Source organism: Antrostomus carolinensis, unplaced genomic scaffold (assembly GCF_000700745.2).
Source record: "Antrostomus carolinensis isolate BGI_N321 unplaced genomic scaffold, ASM70074v2 scaffold4791, whole genome shotgun sequence".
Taxonomy (NCBI): domain Eukaryota; kingdom Metazoa; phylum Chordata; class Aves; order Caprimulgiformes; family Caprimulgidae; genus Antrostomus; species Antrostomus carolinensis.
Window position 1 is genome coordinate 118,246 of NW_010291897.1, and position 23,641 is coordinate 141,886.

The 23,641-nt window shown below is 36.5% G+C and overlaps 1 protein-coding gene across 1 annotated transcript in view; it reads right to left on the bottom strand.

Annotated features, from left to right (window-relative positions):
• Positions 1-23,641, bottom strand: part of MYO3B (myosin IIIB) — a gene marked incomplete at its 5' end in the record, with an annotated part of 167,784 nt that overhangs the window by 100,104 nt on the left and 44,039 nt on the right. Inside the window, 10 exons of the mRNA XM_029087165.1 lie at positions 181-391; positions 534-660; positions 1,052-1,166; positions 1,658-1,756; positions 2,126-2,328; positions 3,005-3,088; positions 5,808-5,912; positions 6,753-6,869; positions 7,737-7,833; positions 19,579-19,734. Coding sequence (XP_028942998.1) covers positions 181-391; positions 534-660; positions 1,052-1,166; positions 1,658-1,756; positions 2,126-2,328; positions 3,005-3,088; positions 5,808-5,912; positions 6,753-6,869; positions 7,737-7,833; positions 19,579-19,734 — 1,314 coding nt within the window. The remainder of the gene's footprint in view (positions 1-180; positions 392-533; positions 661-1,051; positions 1,167-1,657; positions 1,757-2,125; positions 2,329-3,004; positions 3,089-5,807; positions 5,913-6,752; positions 6,870-7,736; positions 7,834-19,578; positions 19,735-23,641) is intronic.

The window sequence follows — 23,641 nt, forward strand, 5'->3', positions numbered from 1 at the left end:
GAAAATGTTGGGGTTAATGTCCTGGAAACAGAATTCAGTATCACAGCACAAAAACGATTTTGAAGCCTTAGCCAAAATAAACACATCACCCTTTCTGCAAAATCAAAAATACACAAACGAAAGAACCCATCAAAGATGTACGCACAGTAAATACAAATGATTCAGTGATGTGTAACTTGCCATATATTTTTATCTGGCTGAAGCAGCGTATTAATACGATTTACAATCCAGCTGAAGAGTCGGCCATAAAGTGCTTTAGACATGGCATCTCGCACGTCAGCTGCTTTGTCCACAGTGTTTGTTCGGATAATAGTCTCCCCTCGTGTTACAACACAGTGGGAGGTCAGGGCCTCTTGAAGTTCTTCTGACCCAATACTTAGCAGTGCAGCAGCTAAAAAACAGTGCAAAAAAGATACATGACTGATTTTTCAGTGGAAAACTCCAGCATTGCCCAACTGTTACTATGAGTTAGAGATTCTCACAAATACAGTAAAATTGCATTTACTGAACTAACAACATTAAAATGTATTTACCATTATGTAAGGCTTCTGGGTTGGGAACCTCACTTTTATCTGTTTGGTGTTGTGAAGAAATAGCAGCAAATTCAATATTTCCAGTATTTAAGATTCCAGTCAGAATCCTGTACACTGAGTACACTTCCTGTAAAAGATGGCAAGAAGCACTTTTAAGGAGTCCAATTATATATAGATCACATTTAGGCTATGAAAGAAAAAGGTGGGCACTGGAATGGCTGTTAAAGCTTGTACCTTGCTCTGAGACCAAGTTCTACAAATTCAAGTAAGCTCCTATTGACAACAGAAAACAGTGTGATACAGAATTGTGAATGGACTTGCCTGAGTACCAACTGAGACCTCAGGCTGGTCTTGACTTCTGAGTGTGTGGTTATGCTTTCACAGTTCTTTCTGTCATAAGAGAGATTCTGTGGCACAAGTGTGTATCCACAAAACCAAATGCTACACTGTGGACAGGTAGCACTGGAGGGGGTTTTTATAAAGAAGGTCAACAATGGTTTAGCAACTAGATCTCTTACCTCGTCACTGAATCCTATAATTCTAAAGCAATGTTGAATCGCTTCAAATTGTCTTCCATAGGAATCTTTAGTAACAATATCATGCATTACTCTTCCAGTTTCATTATCAATATATCTAATAGAGTGGGAGAAAGAAAGCACCATACTAGCAGATATGCCAGTACAACCTCCAGTGACTTCAATGCAAGCACCTCAGTAACTGGAATGAATATTTATTTCAATATCTTCCAATGATATACTTTGATGCCAATTCATAACAAGTTTTTTGTTTCTGTTGCACTAACTTTTGCTTATTCTTTGTTAATGTCTATTATAGTGTTACCAATATTTCACACACATCCTCTCACCCAATACAGACCAGACGCACCCAAAGTACAAATACCAATTAAAGAAATTCTTCCCCCTCCTCTTTAAATAGTCAAGTTCTCAAACAAATACAAATAATGTAATGCCTTATTGCCCATCCTCTTCTTTGCTTGGGAGGATAAAAAAAGATCCTTATGGGATGGAGAAAGATTAGGAGAGATGTTAAGGCATCATACTGAAAGCAAGAGCTGATCAATAGCTAATTATAATCAGCAGTTAAAACAAGTGAGTGATAGTTACCTAGGAGGCTTTTTATCAGGAAGTCTATATTCAGAAAGTTTCTTCTGATGATAAAGGCCAGCATAAATATAATAAAATATATGGAAATTTTTCTCTCCCCTGGAAAAAAAGTATCTTTTTAAAGCACACATGTTTATTCTTGTGGCATCTTGTACAATATAAAAGTAGAAGTTCTTATAATGAGCTCACTGAAGTAGGTAGCAAATCTTCCACTTGTTTTAATGGTGTAGGATCAGCAACTGTGAAGCACAGAAAACCCAGCCAACCACAATATTTCTCCAAAGAACGGAGCAGCTCTGGCTTCCACTCTGAAAGAACCTAACTGACTATTCTTGTTGTCATAGCACTGTACAAAGGATCAGTGCTTTAGTAGAAGACATGAAAGCATTTAAAATAAAGAATTTTGGAGAATTAAACAGAATCCAAACATTGTATAAATGTGAAAGGACAGACAATTAATATACCTACACAGCCTGCTTTATGACCCTTGATTTTTCAAGTAGATATTCAGAAATCTTTGCCCCCATTACAGCTCCTGTGGGCGTAAACATCATTTCCAGATATTTTCCAAAGCGACTCGAGTTGTCATTGATGGCAGTGCAGGCGTTCCCAAATGCTTCAACCAGAGGATTCACCTGAAGAATTTTCTCACGCAAAGCACGATTATTGGCCTTGCCAGAACAGATATAGATCAGAAGGATGATTAAAAGAATACATTGCTTACCCACAATCCAATTCTTGCTTCGGAAGCAGAGTATCCCTTTCTCATGCTTGTATGGACTTAGATACTGCATTGTCTTTCTACTTATACAACAACAGGGACAATAAATTGATGAGGGAGTCTCCCACAGGTAGGAAAAACCAGATTCTTCCTTCTCTGCAATTGTTCTGCCTCTAAGGTGTCATATAACTAGTTAGAGTACCAAAACCATTAACAACTAAACACAGTTACTTAAGGTTAACCTTACACACTTCATTTTCCCATCATTTTGCACTAACAGCATTACTCATAATATTTAAATGTGTAAGAGCCTCTAAGATTAGAGCCACAGCAAGATCTGTCATTCTTCATTGTATAAATTACCAATGGTATATGTGATAAGCACTGCAAATAACTACATGTACTGAATACTTGGGATCTGGCACCTTCTCTTTAAAAAATGTTGAATGACTTGGTGTGGGTCATACTCTAGTATCTTAATACAACATGCTTACACGCATGATTACTCCATCCCTAACTCAAGTGGGACAATTCACATGAACAGCTTTAAGTATTAAATAAAGTGGAAATTGGGGGTGGGGTCGGAAGGATTTGTTCATAGTTTTAAATGATCAGCTAAGAAATACCTTTCCCAAGAAGGTCAAATGTTGGACGATCAGATGGGCACTTTCTGTCTTTCCAGCACCGCTTTCCCCACTGATGATAATGCACTGAACACACAAACCAAAGCAGTTAAGCATACAGCTCACTACATGGTTGATTTCAGCTATTACTGCTCCTGTCTGTTATTTAACATTTAGTACCAAGACTACAAAATATTTAAGGGTCAACTCCCTCAATTCCTTTCTGAAAGAAAAGATCAGCAAAAGCTCAGTGTAATAATTTGCTCCCTAGATTACTAAAACACGTCTCGCAGTGCCTGATAGCAATGTGCATAGGTGTGAAGTAGTGTTTGAATTTCTAAGGGCTAAGACACACAAACCAGTGACCATGTCTAGAGGTTCACACATGCTATGCACATACGTGGCTTCTTTTAAATGCTTAAAACTCAGAAAATTGCTACAGCTCAGTTAATCTAATATAATTCAGCAGTGCATCTGAGCTTCATATGAATGCTTCATACTGCACTGACTTCATATGAATCAACACGAAACACGGGGTACAGCTGTATTTAATAAAGTGACCAAAAGTCTGCTCCTGGTTTTAAAATAGTCTTAAATAATTGCTGCTGTGAAATGAGGTTATTCTGTAGGCGACGCTGATGTTCAAGCTAGAACAGCAAGCTAGCATCTAAACATTTCAGAAAAATATGCATCTGTTCATTGGCTGATTCTGGGAGAACATATCCATCTTCTTCCTGAGTTAGCACTCCTTAACACGTGGTATTTTATAGGCTCTCTAAATGGCTTCCAGACTCAGGGTTTAGCTAGAATGGTCTAAATCACTTGGTATCTTCCTCTCTGCTGTCAAGCTTCATGGACGAGATAGAAGTAGAAAGCCAGTACACCTTGAAGGCCAGTTCACACCTGAACACTGAAGCATGAACACTTCAGGTCATAGCAAGTAATAATTCTAACAGCATTTATTATTTTTCCTGTTTTTTCATGTGTTCTACAGACCATCAGTACAAATATTAGTCTACTTAAGATACAGTATTAACTGACAGAATTAAAATGTTAACACTGAGCAGTCACATAGAGTTGTGTGGTTTTATGCAAACAACTGAAAATTATTTGCATCACACTGTAAACATAACAAGATTCTTGGCTGGAAGAAGATGCAAAGTCCTAAAATGCTTGGTGCAATGACACTTCATATAGAACTGAGCTTTGTGAAAAGGTTTGAACAATGTAGCAGTTCTCTGGTGGTGTCTTGTGGTGTCTGACAGCAGGTGCAGGGAGTGACTCTAAATAACGTGTGCAATATAACATTTGCAGCTCATTTATTTGCTTCTTGTTGGATATTTTTCTTCTTCTTGGAAACTCAATTGCCTTTGTGTGATTAGAGAAGTCATGTACAACAGTTTACACAGTTAAAGGCCATGAGTTCTGGTAGAACTCATAATACTCTTGTAGAATTGGCCAGAACTTGACTTTAGCTTCAGAAGAAATGTTAGACCTGAAGTAATTTTCAGGATTAGACCTGGAGTAATTTTTCAGGATTCACAGGAAAATACAAGGGAAAGTTCAATGGATAAAACAAACAGAATCAATACATTTTTTGATCTGGCTACAGTGTTTATCTAATGCACCTTTACCTGAAGAACCAACATAACATTGGCCAGGTAATGGAGATAAACATGCGCCTGTAATCCTTTGCAGATAGAAAATAGGAAACTGATTTAGACCTAAATGCAAATTACTTCCTAAAAAGGTATGAAAAATATAATATTAAAGATGTACAAAGTTAGCTTGACAGGCTGATGTTAAAACTAATTTTTTCCCCAGATAACAAGTTCTCGTGTAACTTATTCTACATGAGTACTTGTTTTGTTTAATGCCTCCATCAAAAAGCATATAAGCCATTATAGAAGAACTAGCCATCTCTCAGGCCAGTGCACTTCCACATACTCAGCAGAACTCCTTTTCTTCTTCAGTGTCCCTTTTATTTGTCTTTGCTTGTTATTTCTGATTGCAGGTTTTTTATTATTTTATTCTGCTTTTGTGATTTTAAAAAAGCATTTTCTATGTATTATTGTGTGATGTGCAAGGTAAAATCAGGAGGGTTTTATAAACAAAAACAATTATTAGCCCCCAGTATTCATGTACATACAGCACAACAAATTAGGAAGAGTACAAAGTTACAATCCTAAGAATGTAATAAAAAGAAATCTAGCTTCTACAGCATGGTATTTCATTCTCATTAAAATTATTGCTATATAATTGTCTTTGTGGCCTTATTACATTTATATTAGTCCTATCCTTAATATATTTTACTAAAAAAATTAGTTAATGGTTCTTAATTTTTATGACTTGTAGCTAAAGGAATTGATTATCCATTGCTTGATAGCATCTTTAAGCAATGGAAAAGTGGTTCAGACTTTGTTAATCTGCTATGGCACTGAGACTCTCCTATTTTATATAAGTGTAAATTATTACAATACCTAGTGCAAGACAGCTAGAATCAGAATGTGAAGGCAACAATCTGCAGCTGGTGTCAACTGCCAGGACTTCATGGATGTCCAGTAAACTAGACTGATCAGGTAACCCTATCGTCTTATTTGACCTTTTCATCTCTTTTATGCCCCTGTGTCCTGTTCAGAATTCCCAAACCTGACTAGATTTCTACTCTGTTTTTCCTGACGTAGGAAAAAAAGGCTTAAAGAAAAAATTTCCCGAAGTGCAACATAACAGAGCATTAGCCACAGCCGTGTAGCATAGTAGCAGTATGACTAATATGAAATCTAAACCAAAATGAGCAGATTCTTACCTGATCTTTGCTGAATGTAACCATACTTTGATAGGCAGCATCTGCAGAGGCAAATATGTGGGGAGGATTTGATGAACGCTTCACACCATGATAAAGCTTGGAGAACTATATTTAAAAAAAACCACACAATAGTCAAAATAAGCAACTTACCTACATAATTAAGAACTGAAAAGAGGATAGTGACTATCTTTTGCCTGTTCAACAGAAGGTAGTTTCCTATTTTACCACAGAATTTCAACTGAATCACCTGGAAGAAGAGTGATAATTCCTGGCACTGCCCAACTTCCAGAATACAAATTACAATGCCTAAAATGCACTCTGCCATTTCCCACACAAGACAGTGAAGAGAACTGTATCACAAGGAATAGAATTCCAAACACAAGCATTCAACCCAAGCTATACAAAAGTAACTTCAAAGATAACAGTGAATCTGAAATCTGGCTCCTCTACCTGCAACCCTAGTTTAGGCACCCAGGGAGACTAAGATCTATGGCTCCACCTCCCTTCATATTTGTAGGGAATTAAGCTGCCTCTATCTTTACATCATTTGATTCACTTGTTTCTTTTCAGCAGCAACTGATGGCACAGGATATATAATAACCCAACGGTCAGAGCAATTAGTCAGGAAGCAACAGCCTCAGCATGAGGAGATTCATATCACCATCTTCTGTTTCCCCAAAGAAAGGCCTAAATGCTAGACAAGAGGCACAGCTGTGGCTGGGGTCATCTTCATTCCTCCTGTGGAATTTGTGCCACCATGCAGAAAGGAATGAAATCAAATGAGAATGAATTAAAAAAAAAAATTGTAGCCACACTTTTCTGGAAGAAGAAAAGGCTTGGGTTTAGGCTGTGCTCCTAGCTTCCAACGTCACTTAAGTATTTTAGCCAGTGGTGTTAATCTAAAATGTCAAGGCAGTATTGTCCATAGCTTGGAGTCTTTCTTACCTGGGGAGAATAAATGCTGAGATTCTGGAACGGGTTTAAGGCTATTAAAATGTCTCCAACATAAGTATAAATTTGTAAGTCAGCATAGCGTTTCTGAAGCTGATGGATAATTGTATCCTGAGAAGATTACAAAAAGATTGATAGTTACACAGTATTTTCCCAGTTAGGAAGATTTTTGTAAATATACTGAGAACACTGATTAAGATATACTTATTATAAGTGTTACTAATTATTTGTTAAATGCCAACATCACAAAACCAAACAAAGATTTTCAAAATTCTTGCTAATACCATAAAACTAAGAAAAATCGCAACTCCCGTTTCCAGATTAGTACAAATTTTGTTATATCAGCCTGACAAGCAAACCTGAAAAGAAAATGGCCAAGCACACTATTGCTGCACTTCATAATACAGTTCCGTTTTTATTTTTATTTGATCATGAAACAAAGATAATAATTTTTCAAGGATTAAATTTTAAGTGGTAGTAAGAGACTGTTTTAAACAGGACACTAGCACAATTTAGTATTATGTCTTTTTCTTGCTGGCATGCAATTTCAGGATCATTAAAACAAAAAGATACTCTGCATATAGGTGATATAGTGAAATATTGTTTTATTACTTTCTATGCGGGAGCTGTAGATAACATATTACTCTCTATAAATTCATCAATTTTAGAAAAAATTCTTAAATTTAGGTCTTCATGACAAAACTGCACATTTTAGGAAGCTCACAAAATTAAACTAGCATCATTCATAATTAAATTCTTCCACTTAATAGGATTCACTGTTACTGTTTTTATGTCACTATACAGAATATTAACAAAGTGATGATAGCAGATCAGTCACATTAACAATAACTTTCCCATGGTTAGATAAAAGCTTGCAAGAAGGAACTCTTCTCATTCTGTTAAAAAAAGGCTAAAAAGCAGAAACAAGAAAAATGTGAGGCACAATTGTCAGAAACTGCTACTCAGACAGTACAGTACCTCATCTAGAACTTCTAGATTTACCAGATCATCATCTAGAGAGTACTTGTCAGCTCCATCCACATGGTAAGGTCTTCTAGTATGTATTCGTTCATGCCTGGAAGTTTGTTAGTAGAGCACCAATGTTATAAAACTGTATTGAAGACAGCAAACATTAAGAGACAATGGGAAGTCATGGATGAGTGTTTTTGTCATGCGGAAAACACAGACATGCTTTCTGAAATATTATTTTTGCTTGAAATATCCTTTTATAAAAGCAATAGGTCAGTTTGCTGTCCAGTGTAATATCTGCTTTCTCTTTCACAATATATAAGCCTATCTATTTATCAATGCTCAGAAATTAAGATTTACCTTCAGGCTTACTGCTCCCCATTCATACAGTACAGTATAAAAAAATCCTCCCTCTTTTCCCTTCCCTTCTCACTCTAAGTTAATAAACTACCGCTCTGTGATTAAACCTTCCCCACACATCCAGCCTATAGTATTGTCATCTAACAAGGTTACAAGAAGCAATAAGTAGTACAAAATCCTTCTTTTACCTTGGTGTATGCCAAAGTGCCTCCTCAGATGACCCTAGATCTGGCCCAAAACAACATTTTTGAAACACAGCTGCCATCAGACTCTAAATTGTATGGATGTTCAGTCAGCTTATCCTCAGAGATTTAAGCAACACAATAAGCAGCAGAGACAAACTGTCACATAACCCCTTTATAATCAGATTATAGTGAAGGAATCTTTGAAAATGCTGTGTATGTTTTTAAACAACACATCTTGTTAAACAGGGACAAATCAAGAGGCTGAAATATGTCTTCCACAGAAGGGGTGAAATATGAATGCTGTAAGCACAACTAGGCTTTTCTTTACAACAAACATAATCAAAGCATAGTAGGAGGACACCCATGGAGACACAGTCTGCATCCTGCTGAGTAACATTTAGCATTGATCCTCAATGACAGTCCCTGACAGATTGTTTCTGCATTGGTTGCCATGTAGAAAGTAGGAATCACATGATCACACATCCCAAAACAACACTAAATATTATATCAAGCACTAACAGAATGGTACTGTGACTTGACAGGAAACACTGTTCATCTATAAAGTTGAAGGTTAATATGAAGATGTAGTGGGTTTTTTTTCTTTATCATATCTTCATACACTCATGGCATCTTGTTTCAAAGAGGTTTCTGCTTTTTTCCCCTTTATGTACACTTCTATACTTGAACCTAGTCAGCTTTCATTCATAAAGAGAATGTTTTCATTTCTAAGAGCTATTATATCATCAGAAAAATTACTGCATGGAAAGTCTCTAACAAAGAGGGAGGAGAAGATTGTTAGCTATGAGTACAGCTTCACTGATAATTGTGACTCACATTTAAAGATCCTAATTTTTTATGTCTCTTTTTATTCATTTTCCTTATTTTCTTTCGGCTACTCAATGAGCTCTGGATAACTATTCTGTAATTGTTTATTTGAATTGTAACTACATACAACTGTGCAAATTGTTTTGTCAGCTAGGAAATAAAATAGCAGGAACATGGCAGGTTCTGCTGACAGTCCCACTTACATTTTACATCCTCTGTTTCCAGAGATGGTAGTTTGCTTGATGTTGTACACGTGAAGAAATGAATGAAGGAGAACATAAATAAGAAGCTATGAAAGAAAAATTGTTACAGTGGGTATTATTTCCAGTGGGTAGCATGGAGATTGTGTGAATTTGTCCAGAGTTCCATTCAATTAAATTTTCCATTTTCAGATCTTTGATTAGGTGGTGGGTTGTGGGTTACTTTTGTTTAGTTGGGGTTTTTTTATTTGCTTGGTTTTGTTTTTGTGGGGTTTTTGTTTTTCCCTAAGCAGTCATTATATTGAAGAACATTACATTTTGCTGACAAGCCAGTCCTCAAAGGAGTAAGAATGCATGTAAGTGGCCTCATGTACTACTTACTGTTTTTTCTAATTGCTGTTTCTGTTTCAAACCAGAATTCAACCTCACTTCACTGCAGAGAAAAATACTATTGTAAATAACTGAAATCATTTAGAGATGGGAGCACCTCTCATTACAAATGAAGCAAATATTTTAACAGTTGCTTTACTTCATGGAGATACAACTAATAAAGCGATAGCTAGACATTATAGCTAACATAACTCATTGGTGAAGCTTTTTCTTCCTGGAGCAAACCACCATAGCCACAACATCAATTGCAACAAGCTGCCAGTACGGATATATCTAACAGAGCAGCAGGAGGAGGGGGAAGGAGGACATTCAAACCTAAGCATCTCTAATTGCATGATAGCTTTGTAAACTAATCTGATATCTGATTGTGTATTAAACTCCTGCTGTTTGTTCTCCTTAAGTGATAAACTATTTTTTTTTTTTTAATTGAGAAGGGTGTTTTTTAATATTATGAAAATAAATAACTACGGAAACTGGTCTTAGGTAAATATAAATAAAACATATATACCTCTGTGCATATATTTTCCTAAATGCTTAACTCATTTTCCTAAGTACATGATTAGGAAGGGGATATTAGGAGCATAACATCACATTAGCTTCAAATCTCCTGCTGGCCTCCATCAGTTTTCTACTGACCCTATGTCCTGCAGATAAATTGACAGAGTGGGAATGAAGAATACAGGCGGTAACTTTAAACTATTTTCACAATTTTACATCATAAATACAATTTGCTTTTAAAACATTAAAAACAATTCTTAAAAAGTAGAAGGAAACACTCTTAACTGGGAAATAATTGTCAGTATATTTTTTTGCATAAAAAGTAGAATTACTGGCCATTTTTTCAACTACCTTTCCTTTCTGATGACACATAAAATATACAAATTCTAAGCAAAAGGAAAGTCAAAGGTACTAGGCTATTTGCCTTAAGGTTCCAGCATCATTCTGAATCATCCTCTGGAGGATGTAGTCTCTTCACTGACAAAAGAAGTGGTGTAAAGGGCCAGTCACTCACACTAGCTAACTTTACCAAATCTGAAGAACAGCATTACATTTATTCCAGAACTCTAGTGACGAGCCTGTCTGTTGAAAAAGCTTCTACCTTCTCAAGTTCCTTCTTTTTGCCTCTTTAACAGGCAGAAATAGCTGGAAGAGATAGTTTTCTTGGATTTTGAAGGAGGAGCAAAAGGCAAGAAGCATTTCTCCCTCAGAAGAAAAATTTCACGAGAAGAGTGGGAAACATTCAGTTGTGCTGCTTGTGGGGAAGCAATAATCTGAAAGAAAATAACCTCTTTTTGTACTAGACACCAGCCATACATAGTAATAGAAGTGCACTGTAAATAGCTATATGCTCATATGACCCTGCTATCACGCTGATGATGGGGAAGGAAAAGTTAGACAGACCACATAGACTTCCAGATTGAAAAGTCATCTTGCTGGCAGGTCCAACCTGAGGAAGAAAGAAGCATAGACCAAGAATTTTTATGTTCATTAGGAAGCTTCCTCTTTGATGTCGCTCCCCTCCACTCCTAACATTCTTTTATGAGTGCCTTTATTTTGGCCTTTTGGTTTTCCCCCCTAGAAGTCACATAGTAAAAACTGTTTCTGTACTTGTTCTTTACATTATTGACAATTTTAAAATTAATTGCACCTAAACTGAGATTTACAAGAAAAATACTCAACACAACAAGAAAGAAAAAAGAGTGGAGAGTGTGCTACTGCCACACAGAGAAACACCCTGTGCATTGCAAAGAGTGAATTTTGCTCCTGCACATCAAATTTCAGCCTGGAGTAATTTGTTGAAGCAAGATCATAACAGAAGCACTAACACAGCCTTAATTACAGTATAAATGCTGCAGCTATAACAAAAATCTGTGCAACCTCCAGTAAAAATACTGTCCTGGTTTTTGCTAGGATAGTGTACACTAGGTACACTATAAGCAAACGAAAGATAATTCTGGGGGCCACAGTAACTTTGTGATTAAAAAAAAAAAAAACAAACCCAAGAAAAAACCCCCTTTTTCATTCATTTGCCTAATATTCATATAGATGAAGGCTAGAAGAATTGCATTACATTATATTGTATATAGCATTAGAGGACGATTTCTGGTTCTGTTTTTGTTATTGTCTCTGAGTCCAAAGGAAATTACTGGCTGGATGCAATCAAGTTCCTTGTAGTTAATTGCTTTCAAAACTAAATGTGAGCTGGCAGAGAAGCTAGATATCTGGTTTTAAGAATTACTTCCTTGGATGGACTGCTGCTGTAATCCAGCTGGCTAATAAGAAGGGGAGAGGGGGAAGCTGCCAAGCCACAGTAGTCTCATCCTAATACCTGACAAGGTAGCCTGAACGTACCTGCCCTTCTCAAACTATTAGATGCTTAAGCTCAGAATATTTTTGCTTTTTTTCCTTCCCCTCCCCGCCCCGCCCCCAAGGCTTCTTCAAGTTTGATTCTTCCTGATGTACAGATTTGTATTTTATCCTTCAAAATGCAAGGTTACATAACTGTCTGTTCCCCTTTACAGAAACAAACTTCTAAATGGTGACCAGCAGTAGCACACTGACCCAGTGTGACCCAAACCAGTAAACTCTGAACTCTTTACTCTCTACAGTAAACTTGTTTAAAACTTTATCCATGCAAATGACAAAGTTTTTTCATTCTTTTAAAAACTGAAACCAAAGGTTGGTAGAAGACCTTTTCTGGTTGATTCCTATGAAGAAGTCTATTTACAAACAGGAACATAAGCTACCCAGACTATAGGAAAACATCCAAGAGAAGAATGAACCTGCAGTTGGCCTCTTCAAAGCTGCTGATAACTGTGAAACTGCCACTATGAACCATATAACCAAAACCATTTCCTATTTGATCAACATTAACTCTCAAACATCAAATCAATTATAGAATTTCCAGGTCAGGAGCTATTAATCACTTAATGAAATGCAGAAGACCTCAGTACAAGAAAGACATGGACCTGTTGGAGCAGGTCCAGAGGAGGACCACAAAAATGATCAGAGGGGTGAACACCTCTCCTGTGAAGAAAGGCTGAGAGAGTTGAGGTTGTTCAGCCTGGAGAAGAGAAAGCTCTGGGGAGATCTCATTGCAGCCTTTCAGTACTTAAAGGGGGCCTATAAGAAAGATGGGGACAAACTTTTTAGCAGGGCTTGTAGCAACAGGTCAAGGGGTAATCATTTTAAACTACAAGGGAGTAGATTTAGACTAGATGTAAGGAAGAAATTTTTTTATGATGAGGGTGGTGAAACACTGAAACAGGTTGCCCAGAGAGGCAGTAGATGTTCCATCCCTAGAAAAATTCAAGGTCAGGTTGGATGGGCCTCTGAGCAACCTGATCTAGTTGAAGATATCCCTGCTCATTGCAGGAGGGTTGGACTAGATGACCTTTAAAGGTCCCTTCCAACCCAAACCACTCTATGACCATGGTCTTGCTCAACTTCAGCTACTGTGACATTTGACAGACGTAGATGGTAACTGGTGATTATTAAATATTTCTGTTACCTTAAAATTGTTATAGACTGATCTACTGCATTTCATACAGCTGCCCCACATCAACTATCCCTAAAGATCAGCCAAATGCCACACAGGGACTAACAGTACCTAAATTTTGAAAGATTGCTTATAAGAGTATTACCAAGGGCAAAATTTTTAAAATGCATTCTGTGAAGACTCTTCTTCCTTGTTTCCAGTTCTAAGCTTTTAATAATGTATTTTCCTCCTTGATGTTCTGCTCCTCCACTGCAGCCAAAAGGCAGTTAGTAGATCCACTACTACATTTGAATTTCTCCATCTCACATGCTGTTGTGACTCTGCTTTTTGGATTTTCTCCTGCATGCCATACTGGATAGAGCAACCTGCTATTTTAAGACTGTTCATAAACAGACAATTTCTTAACTGTTGTGCATTCAAAGGGGGGAAAAAACCCCAGAACATTTTTGTATCATTCACTTTTGCTGACAGTGAATCCTTTTCAAATCTTCACTTAAACATTTAAGATCTTCCATTTTTCCATCACTTCTTCCCACAAGCCACTAAAATATGGGGGTTTTTTATGGAATAAAATGGAAAGTGTAATTTTTTGAGAAAGTCTTCCTAAAGGATGCAAGATTTTATCATCAAAATTTATACAAAGAATTTATGGAACCTGAGATACTGCCTAGCTTAAAGGATTTCGGAAGTTTTGACATGTTTTTTTCAACTTTTTCAACACTGAACCACTGCCACTTTTACCAGGTTTAGATTAAGTCCTGACAAGGACAAAAACCCAGAGATAATATTTGATGGTTATAAACAAACTCCAGAGCACATGCCTACTTTTTGCAGTACATTTTGCCAACGTAGATAGCACAAAGAGACATTTAACATTTACGAATATTAGGAAACACACTAAAGCCCTTCTGACTTCTTCATTAAGCAGGCTGGCAATCAGCCTGGATGTTGGAATCTCCTCTACTATGAATCAAAAAAGCAGCTAACCATATGAATGAGTTGAAGAGATCAAAAGGTGCATTTGGAAAGTGAGCAGCTCTCTCTTATAATCTCCCTTATTGGATTATCAAACACACTCAAACAAAAATATAATCTACACGAACAGAGCAAGTGTTTACTGTTAAGTGAGAATTAACAATATCCATAATCTGTAATGTATCTTTTTGCCTAGAGTCTTCCCAGACTTAAGAGCAGAATGACTGAAAGAAAAAACGGTTAGAGCTTCAGATATTCATGTTTCTCTTCATTATCAGGTTTACAGTGATCAAAGGTACAGTAGGTTTTATAAAACAAGTAAAAGACAAAGTTCTTGCCTCAAACTGCTATCTAATTTTTGTAGGTATAATGCATTAAGTAAAGCATTAAGTAAAACAAAGAACTATTGAGGGTAAGTGATATAAAAGAAGTTACCCAGTAATTCAGAGAGAGAATGAGCAATAAAACACAAACCTCTGCCATGTTTTTGTACTACAATTCAGAGGGTGCCTAAACATTTGCGGTATTTTACTGACATGCAATTGCATGAATCTCTATCTTGAAGAACTTATCCCTGAAATACAACAAGATTACTATCAACTTGTGTACACTTCTTTACTTAGAGAATACAGAACTATCCACAAAGCCTTTATCAACACTCAGTTATTATTACTGTACCAAAAACATTTTTATAATTCTGCTTATCACTCCCGACCAATGTTGGCATGTTCTGTTGTCCACAACTTACTGTAACTTAGTTTCCTATTTTTTTCCAGTCCTGCGATTTAATGCTATGTGAGGTACAAGTCTTTAGGAATTAATTACATTTCCTGTTCTCACAATGTTATTATGCATGAGGATACTATTTTAATAACCTGAAAACATTTCACAGTCCTTGTGTGAGTACAGGATTGGGAAAGTAAAAAACCCAAAACTGATAGCACCCTCTCTGATTTTAAGAAATGCTTCCTGCCTAGAGGCAGCTACATATTGATGTGAATAAAAGTGCTCTGGCTCCCAAGAACTACAAATCAGTATCCATGTGTAATCCACATGTAACGATGTATTTGACATTAGAATAGAAGGCACAGAAAAATTCAGCCTTGCTGGAACAAATATATGTGAAGCAACGTTCTGATGTACTAACTTCTATTTTTTAAGGATTAAAGAAATTTTATAAAAATAGAACTAGTGGACTATTTAGTACTGAATACACTTCTTAAAATAAAACTTCATATATCTGCTTCTATGGCAAAGCTGTTAATGAAAAGTATATTGTTCTTAGCATTTATGCCCTGGTATTGTTAGAAACCAGACAAAACATGCACATAGTTAACTAACATCTTATAAAAGAGATATAGAGAAAAGAGAAAGATACAGAGCTCATCCTTATGCAGCCATGACATTGGACTTTCTCACAAAGTTTTTTCCCCAAGAGAGTACAGGAAACAAGCAATGCAGGAGTGGAATGCTGATGCTGAAATTTCAGCTTCACTCAAGACCATGTTTAAACTCAGGGATTTCAGTCTAAAAGATACCAATAGATGAAAATAGAATCCTTCTTCCTCATTAAAAGTGTGAAAAGAAGGGTACTCTGGGATTTCTGAATCTGAAAACAACTATTTGCATAAGGATAGGAGATATCTGCATTTCACTGATGAAAATAATTTAGGGAAAAATAAAACAGGTGGAAAAGTTTCAGAGAGCATATTTTTCAGTAAAAAAAGCAAGAGATTTTTAAAATTTTCCATTTAAAAAGTCATCTTTTACTAGGATAAACCTTTTATTTTTATTATTAATTTTTAACCTAAAGGAAATAATAGAATATAAAGCTCTCTAGTAAGTTATCTTATGCCAAAACAACAAAAATATGTTTGTCAGCAACAAATGTGTATGTTAGTAGGCTCCTTTGAACTCAGCAAAGACAATGAAGTGACTCTTCAGTTCAGAGGTATGAAGAACTGTGCTGAAGTTAAGTCCAGCTATACTGCACACAAAGAAGTTTATAAATGAAGAATGAAATAAATTGAATTAAGGAGATGTTTCCGTTTGTGGCTCCAGAGGTCGATCCAGATGATCCTGCCAAAAGGGGACAGTTTGCATCTTTCTAACTCTCTCCTCCTTATTCCTGCTCACGTGAAGTATTCTCTCCTTTAATTCAGCTCTATCAGTTGAGGCACCCCCCTGCAATCACTAACACAGTAGAAAATTAACTGTGCCTTTCTGCTTGCTTAGTTTTTTTCTCAGGAGGTTTTGACAACCACTGGAGCTACAATAAAAACAGCATCATGAGCTTGTTCCTCGGAGCTGTGAGAAAATAAGAGAAAGAAGCCAGTTCTGTTCTTTTCAGTAGCACTAAACTGCTAGACCAGCTCTCTGCATCTCTCCATCATACCATCTATATCAGTAGTACTGACTTTCTAGTCTGCAGGCTTGCTCTCAGGTGTAATGACCTTAAGCGATATCCCAAAATAGAAAAACTGGCATGGCTCAATTGGAAAGAGAATCCTATATTAAAAAAAACCCAAACCAAACAAAAAAACCACGGGTGCTCAGTCAGTAAAGAATCAAAAGATGCAAGTGCAAAGCACTGATGCTAGAAGACTTTAAAATGAGACAAAACTCAGCTACCTCCTGATCAGTTGTCATCACCAGTGACTTCCTGGGTTCCCTACAGTAGAAGTGCTGTTAACACCAGTATCCTGATGATTTTCCAGTTTCTGGAAATTTTCAGCCTGTGCTGTGAGAGCTCTATGGCAGTATAAACTGGGGATCATTTTCTTTTACCTATCTTTTAAATGATGGATCTGTAGTATTGCTGTACACCTGAAAGAGGGTATCTATTAACACCACAGAATTAATTTACATTTTATTATAACTGTCATAGGTACATCAATAAACAGAAAAAGCCTGCAGATTTATCCAGTGGTATAATAGAAAGGTTTTACTCAACATAGGTTTTAATTGGCCTATTTACTCTGAAATGGTGACTATACATTCAGATTACTTCTATAGATCACCACAAATGAATGGTAGTAAATTTTTTTACAGTACCATCTGGTCATGTGTTCTTTAGTATGTCAGATTCTGTATTGAAAATTATTTTAGAAATGCATTACAGAGATTCTAAAGGCTTTTAATTGGTATCAATTTACCTAGGGGGTACACTATCTCCCCAAAAGAGCCAAGCTCTTTATTATTATGAGACTATGCCTATGCCTTTGGGGAAAATTATAATTAGATGCTCCTGGTGGTTAGCTCTCTTGTAATAATCTTATGTTTGTAGTCAGTATTAACTGTCTGTCCCACAGACTTGGTATTTTGCAGGGATATGCTTTTGCAATCTCATTAAAGTTTGTGCCAATTTGATCAAGTTTAAGATCTTTGGAAAATTAGCACTTCATAATTCTGCACAGTATGTCATAGATTTCAATGGTAAATGATCACTAAATTTTTGTCCTTATTGTGCATGCTCTCAGCTCTGATCAAAGTGGGCTGGTGCTTCAAAGAACAAGTACAGATACCACAGTAAAAGGCTACAACAATCAGAAAGACATTCTTTAATAGCAGTTATGCCCATTGGCTGCAAGGTGAACCCAACAGCAAGGTCCACTGGCTTCAAAGTGAAGATAAAGGTGATTGTTTCGCCCGCAGCTATTGGAGTGGTAGAGGAAGAAGATACAAGATGTTGACTAACAGGTAAACAAGGTCTTAAGGACAAACAGAATGAACAGTGAATGGAGACTAATGGGAGACGTGAGTCAGATAACAACCTGGGACAGGAAACCTGGGACTAGTTGGCCAACTAAATTTGGGGGCATCAGAGACAACTATAGAACTTAGACTGGTAGGGAGGACAGTATTAGGACTAAACCCACTGCAAGAGAGTTCCATTCAACACTGCTATCTGCAGGTACTACTGCACACAAGTTGCAAATAACCACCCTTGGCAAACAAAATATTTAAAATAGATTAGGTGATGAGAAAATGGACAGAGTTAAACTCCCTTAGGTGAGCACTGATTCATACTGGGGGTGCTAGGAATCAAAATCCTTCCTACATTCCAGTCATGCAAAAGCATAAGGTGCAGAAGCTTGTCTGTCACATCACTCCTGCTTAATAAACCGAGAGGTTTGAGGAAAAAAATGCTGTCTTGGTCTTGATTCCTTCTCACTCCACATTATGGAGATGTATCCCAGAAGAATGTATTGGACTACCATGAGGTATCCATTTCAGAGCTTCACTTAGCACAAGGATCATTTCACTCACACATTTCACATATTTGGTCAACAGCTGGGAAAACTCTGATACCTTTAGGGCCAGACAACCCACAGCCACAGGCAATTTTTGAGGGGTTACACGGGGGAGGTCTGCTTAGGCAGCTAGATACAGCAGAAACTTCTACTGTAACACTGGCATAGTTCCCTCACCCACAGTAAGCAGTCGCTGGTATATTTTTCCAGAAAAGAAAAAAAAATCCCAACCCACAGAAGTCAACTTCACCTTGAAACTGTACTTACAGCTATTCCCTTAATTTAACTTACACATTTTTGTCTGGGCTTTTAGCATTTAAGCTACAGAGTCTCATGGCATGTAAGTATATACATGTTTATGACCTATGAATCATGACATTTAATTTTCTTCTTCAACATTAGGAGCTGTTTGTTTATAATAATGGGCCAGAGCTTATCTCACTCTAGACAAATTTCATATTACAGAATGATTGCTGAGCATGGGAAGGTGTGTTCATTTGCATTTAATTCTCTTTTGAAACAGTGAAATTCTGCCACCCTCTGGACAACATCTAAACTAAGACGTATTTACAATCGGCCTCAAAAGTAAAAAATCCCACTGCCACTGATAACATTCATTGCTTTTTAAGCACATTTTTAAATTAACTACTAGGCTATCAAACTACAGACAAAACCATTACTTTAAGTACTGAATAGCCTTCTTCCTAATAGTATCTCATCAAATGGCAAAAAAAGTGTTCTATTCTTAACCTTTTCTAGTAGTCACTTCATTGTTCACAGATGTATTTTTAAAGATCTGTTACCAAAATATGATGTAATTTTTCATCATGCCAATATGTATTTCCACAAACCAGAATATTCCGAAATTATTATCATCTCTGTGACTGAGCCGAAGTGAATACATATAGAACAGAGTCCAGTGAGAGAAAGAAGGCTAAGGAGAAGGCTGCATTATGGCTGATCAAATTACCTTTAAAAAGTACCAATGGGAAAGTATGTCTCTTGCACTCACATGGCATGCAGTACTTATTGCTAATAATATTGCTAGTCAATGAATTAATATGATCATTTGAAACAGTAAATGTCTGTGCATTTGAAGTTTCAAACTATGCTTCCAGGATTAGTGTGGGGAAGGAGGGTTGTACCATATATGTTGTACAGTACCTTGTTTTGGCTATGGAGCCTAGCTGTTGCTGTTCATGGATGAGTTCAGCCAGCTGTTTTTGCAGAGACATATCTTTACCATGTACTTGTTTAATAAATGGATGCTCCAAAAGATGGGTGACTGAAGGACGCTTTTCAAAATCCTTGATAAGACACCTATGACAGAGAAATAGTGGTCTCAGGCAATGATGTTATTGCATTACAGCATGATTTGAGTTGGCTTACTGTGTGGCTGTTATTGTACAGTAGTTTGTTTTTCCAGAAATTTGAGTAAGACTACTCCTTTACATTGGAATTAATCTAGCATAAAATAGTTAATTAAATTAATCCACCCTACAAGTATACTAGTACACAAGCTATGAATTTGAGTTTATTTAATCTCACTAATCTCTCTTTTTAACTTTAACTAGCTTACTATGAAAAAATGGCATCTTATTTTCTAAGTGCTGTACAGTTAACATACATTAAACATAACCTAAGATTAACAGACAACATTTAATTCACTTTAATTTTCTACCTATTCTCCGACAAGAGTTTTGACTAAGAACTGCAGGATACAGCCTAATAAAAAGCACAAGTGAAACTTGTGGTACAACACTAGTCAGAACAATTTGATCTAGACCTTTGTTTTGTTTTTAAAATTTTCAAGTAGATCTTCTATATTACAATGATATCATAGAAAGAGAAAATTGCATAATAATCATAGAAAAGTCTGCAAATCTACATAATTCAGATTGGAAGAGAAATGAAGGAGTTGGAAATAAATGCTAGCCAAGGTACCAAAGTTCTGCCTGTGATAGGAACAGGTGATCTAGTAATAAGTAAAGAGATACATCCTTTAAAGAGATAAAATAAAATATCATACTAATTTATATAATTGAGATTTAAAACTGAGGAAGCCATGATTAAAGTTGAATTATTTTCTTTATAATAAAGCTGAAATTAATAGAGTCCAAATAGAAGAATGATCTAACAGGTTTCAACTGCTTTAAAGTACTCTCTAATTCTTTATGTTAAAGTATTCTGTTTATCTCGCTCAAATAATACTATTGACATTATTTGAGAATGTGAAAAAGAAATGCTGCAGTTCAGTACATACGTCCCTTCTAGCACCTATCATTTCAGCGAACTATAGCCCAAGATGAGTTTATTTGATGAGGTGCATTCCTATTATATACTTCACAATTACATGTCACATTTGCTGATATTGATACACCTAAAGTACCTCCTTAACAGGGTGAAATAGCACAAAAAAATATTATCTTTTTAGCCAAAAGTTCAATGAAACTTTAACACCTTTTTAGAATAATTAGCAGTATGAATAGCAATTTGCAAAATTTAAACTACATTTAAAAAATTCCATAAATATTGTTTCCAAACATTACCAAACAGATTATCAAATTATTAAAGTTCAGCCTCACCTCAAATACTTTACTGAAGCCTAAAGTCTGTTCTTAAAATGATCCTGAAATACCTTTCAACATAACTTTAATACTTTAGGTTCCTGAAAACCATTTTCCCAACCTCTTCTTGACACATCTAGTCCAGAAAAGACAGTCTGTAAAATGTGCTACCAGTTTTATAACTACTTCGGTGAATTTTGCTATAGGCTAGAACTGGAGCCTTGCGATGGAAAGACTGAAGTAACAGAACCTGCTTTATCTCCAGCCCTCTGAGTGCAAGGCTACAAACACCAGTCCTTTCCTCCCATAAAGAGATCCATCATTAGCCTTCAACAGGTTCTGACAACTCCCCCTCCTGCTTTTCCTTTTGTGATCCACGGTTTTTAAAAGTCAGTACACCCACAGAAACAATACGGTCCATGCCAATCCTGCTTAAACGTATGTGCTTCCTGAGAGAAAGGAAAAAAGCATTTGAAAAGAAAGATAACATTAATCAGGAAGGCAAATGAAAACACCCTAAAAAACAAAAAACTATGCAGCATACAAAATCATAAATTGATAGCAAGTAACTGAAGTGGAAATTTCAGTCTAAAAAGCTCATGCACTCGTGTGATTTTTTACCATTCTAACAATAATTACAAATCTACAGGTTTTATGCTATATTGTTAATATATACATTTTCTTGTTAAATTTTATTACATGAGGAGTTTTTCAGTAATATAACTGAAGCCAAGTGAAGCTATGTCATAGAATCATAGAAGGGTTTGGGTTGGAAGGGACCTTTAAAGGTCATGTAGTCCAACCCTCCTGCAGTAGACCAGGGACATCTTCAACTAGATCAGGTTGCTCAGAGCCCCGTCCAACCTGACCCTGAATTTTTCTAGGGATGGGGCATCTACTGCCTCTCTGGGCAACCTGTTTCAGTGTTTCACCACCCTCATCATAAAAAAATTTCTTCCTTACATCTAGTCTAAACCCACTTTATTTTAGTTTAACACCATTACCCCTTATCCTATCGCAACTGTCCCTAATGCCATGGCAGTTACTTTTCAGGTAACAACATTAGAGTTTACACGGATTCTCTTCAAGAAATAACACAGTTCCAGACAGAATATCTTGTGTTTATCAAAAGTGTGAAGAACATAAAAATCTTTTACCTGTTGGTATGCAATTATTAATCTGAATTCTGCTCTGAGCTCTGGAAACATGCACCTCCAAAGAGACTCTATGGACAAGATCCAGAAGTTGCAAGAGAAATGTTTCCATACAGATGGCCCCTAGGTGAAACACCCAAATGTCCAGGATAGTGCATTCACTAAGGAAGCCCAACAAGAAGAGACAGAAGAAAAACATTTTAGTGAAAAAAAGTTCTTAGCTTCTCTATTATGTGCCCGAAATGTGAGCTGTTTGGGTCTGGCAGGTGTTTTAATGAGCATAGGTAAGTTCTGTCAGGAAGGCGGTCTTGAAGACTACCTTACGATTACCTTTGCTTCTGTCGCATACTCCTGCCAATAGCCTGTTGACTACTCACTTTGCATGCATGCTATTCTTCTGCTTTGCAACTATACAAGTTTATTTATTGTTTCATCTACATGCAACCTTCATTCTCTGGTAGTAGGATATTTTTGCACTCTATGGTCAATTAGGATTTCACTTGAAACACAACTAAAACTTCATGAATTCATAAGGTGACCAAGCTAATGACTAAGCTTGCCGCTTAGTCACAGTAGGTACTGTGGGCTCAGTGCATACTCAGACATTCAGTGCCAATTTGGTGCATCACCAGGTCTGCTGAGATGGAGTGCAAGATGGAGAGCTGTCATATGACACTGAAAGATAGTCCTTACGTTTCTTCTCTTGATGCATATTCCTTTGTTATAATTCCTCTCTATGTAGACAAGACCTATTGATACTCTGAGGTAAATTTACATGCTCTGCTTCTACACACTGTCATTTCAACTGTGCTGCTTTTAGTGCCACACTGAATGCATGTTGCTGCTGTTCTTAGTCACTGTTACCTGTAAAATAACAATTCTTGGGCCAACACCTAAATGCTAGTGAAAAATGATGCATTGAACTGCCAGTGTGACTGCAGGTGTTCAGTAAGGTATCATCTCCTGCACTGGGAGCAGTATTGACACTATACTACTCTTCAGAAAAAAAATCATTTTATATAGAATATCAGCTCTTAACAATTTTCTACTGACCTGCACCCTGAAATAGAACTATAATGTGTGAAAAAGTTGATTATATGGGTGCTTGAGTCCAAAGCTGCCAGTCAAGAGATATATTTTATGTAAAGTCCAGAAAAAAAGAAATCAAGAATATAGAAAAATCCAGTTATATAAACATTTGAAAGAGGAAGAGTACAGTAACAAAATAGCTTTTATAATGTCACTTATCAGAAAATAGTCATATCACTGAAGGATTTACTTCTGAGGAAAGGAGAAAACTAAAATACCTTCAGGCGCTCATCTGAGCATTCCTTTAAGACCCGTTTGGACAGTTAGCTGAGGCACTGCCAAACAGCATCCATGCTGCAATTACATATAAAACCAACAAATGTGATGCACCTGTAAATTCAGAAAATTCAGAAAATTTGTTTGGTCTGTGGACACTATAAAAAAACCAAACAAACTAGCGGTGAGACTTCCTTGCAT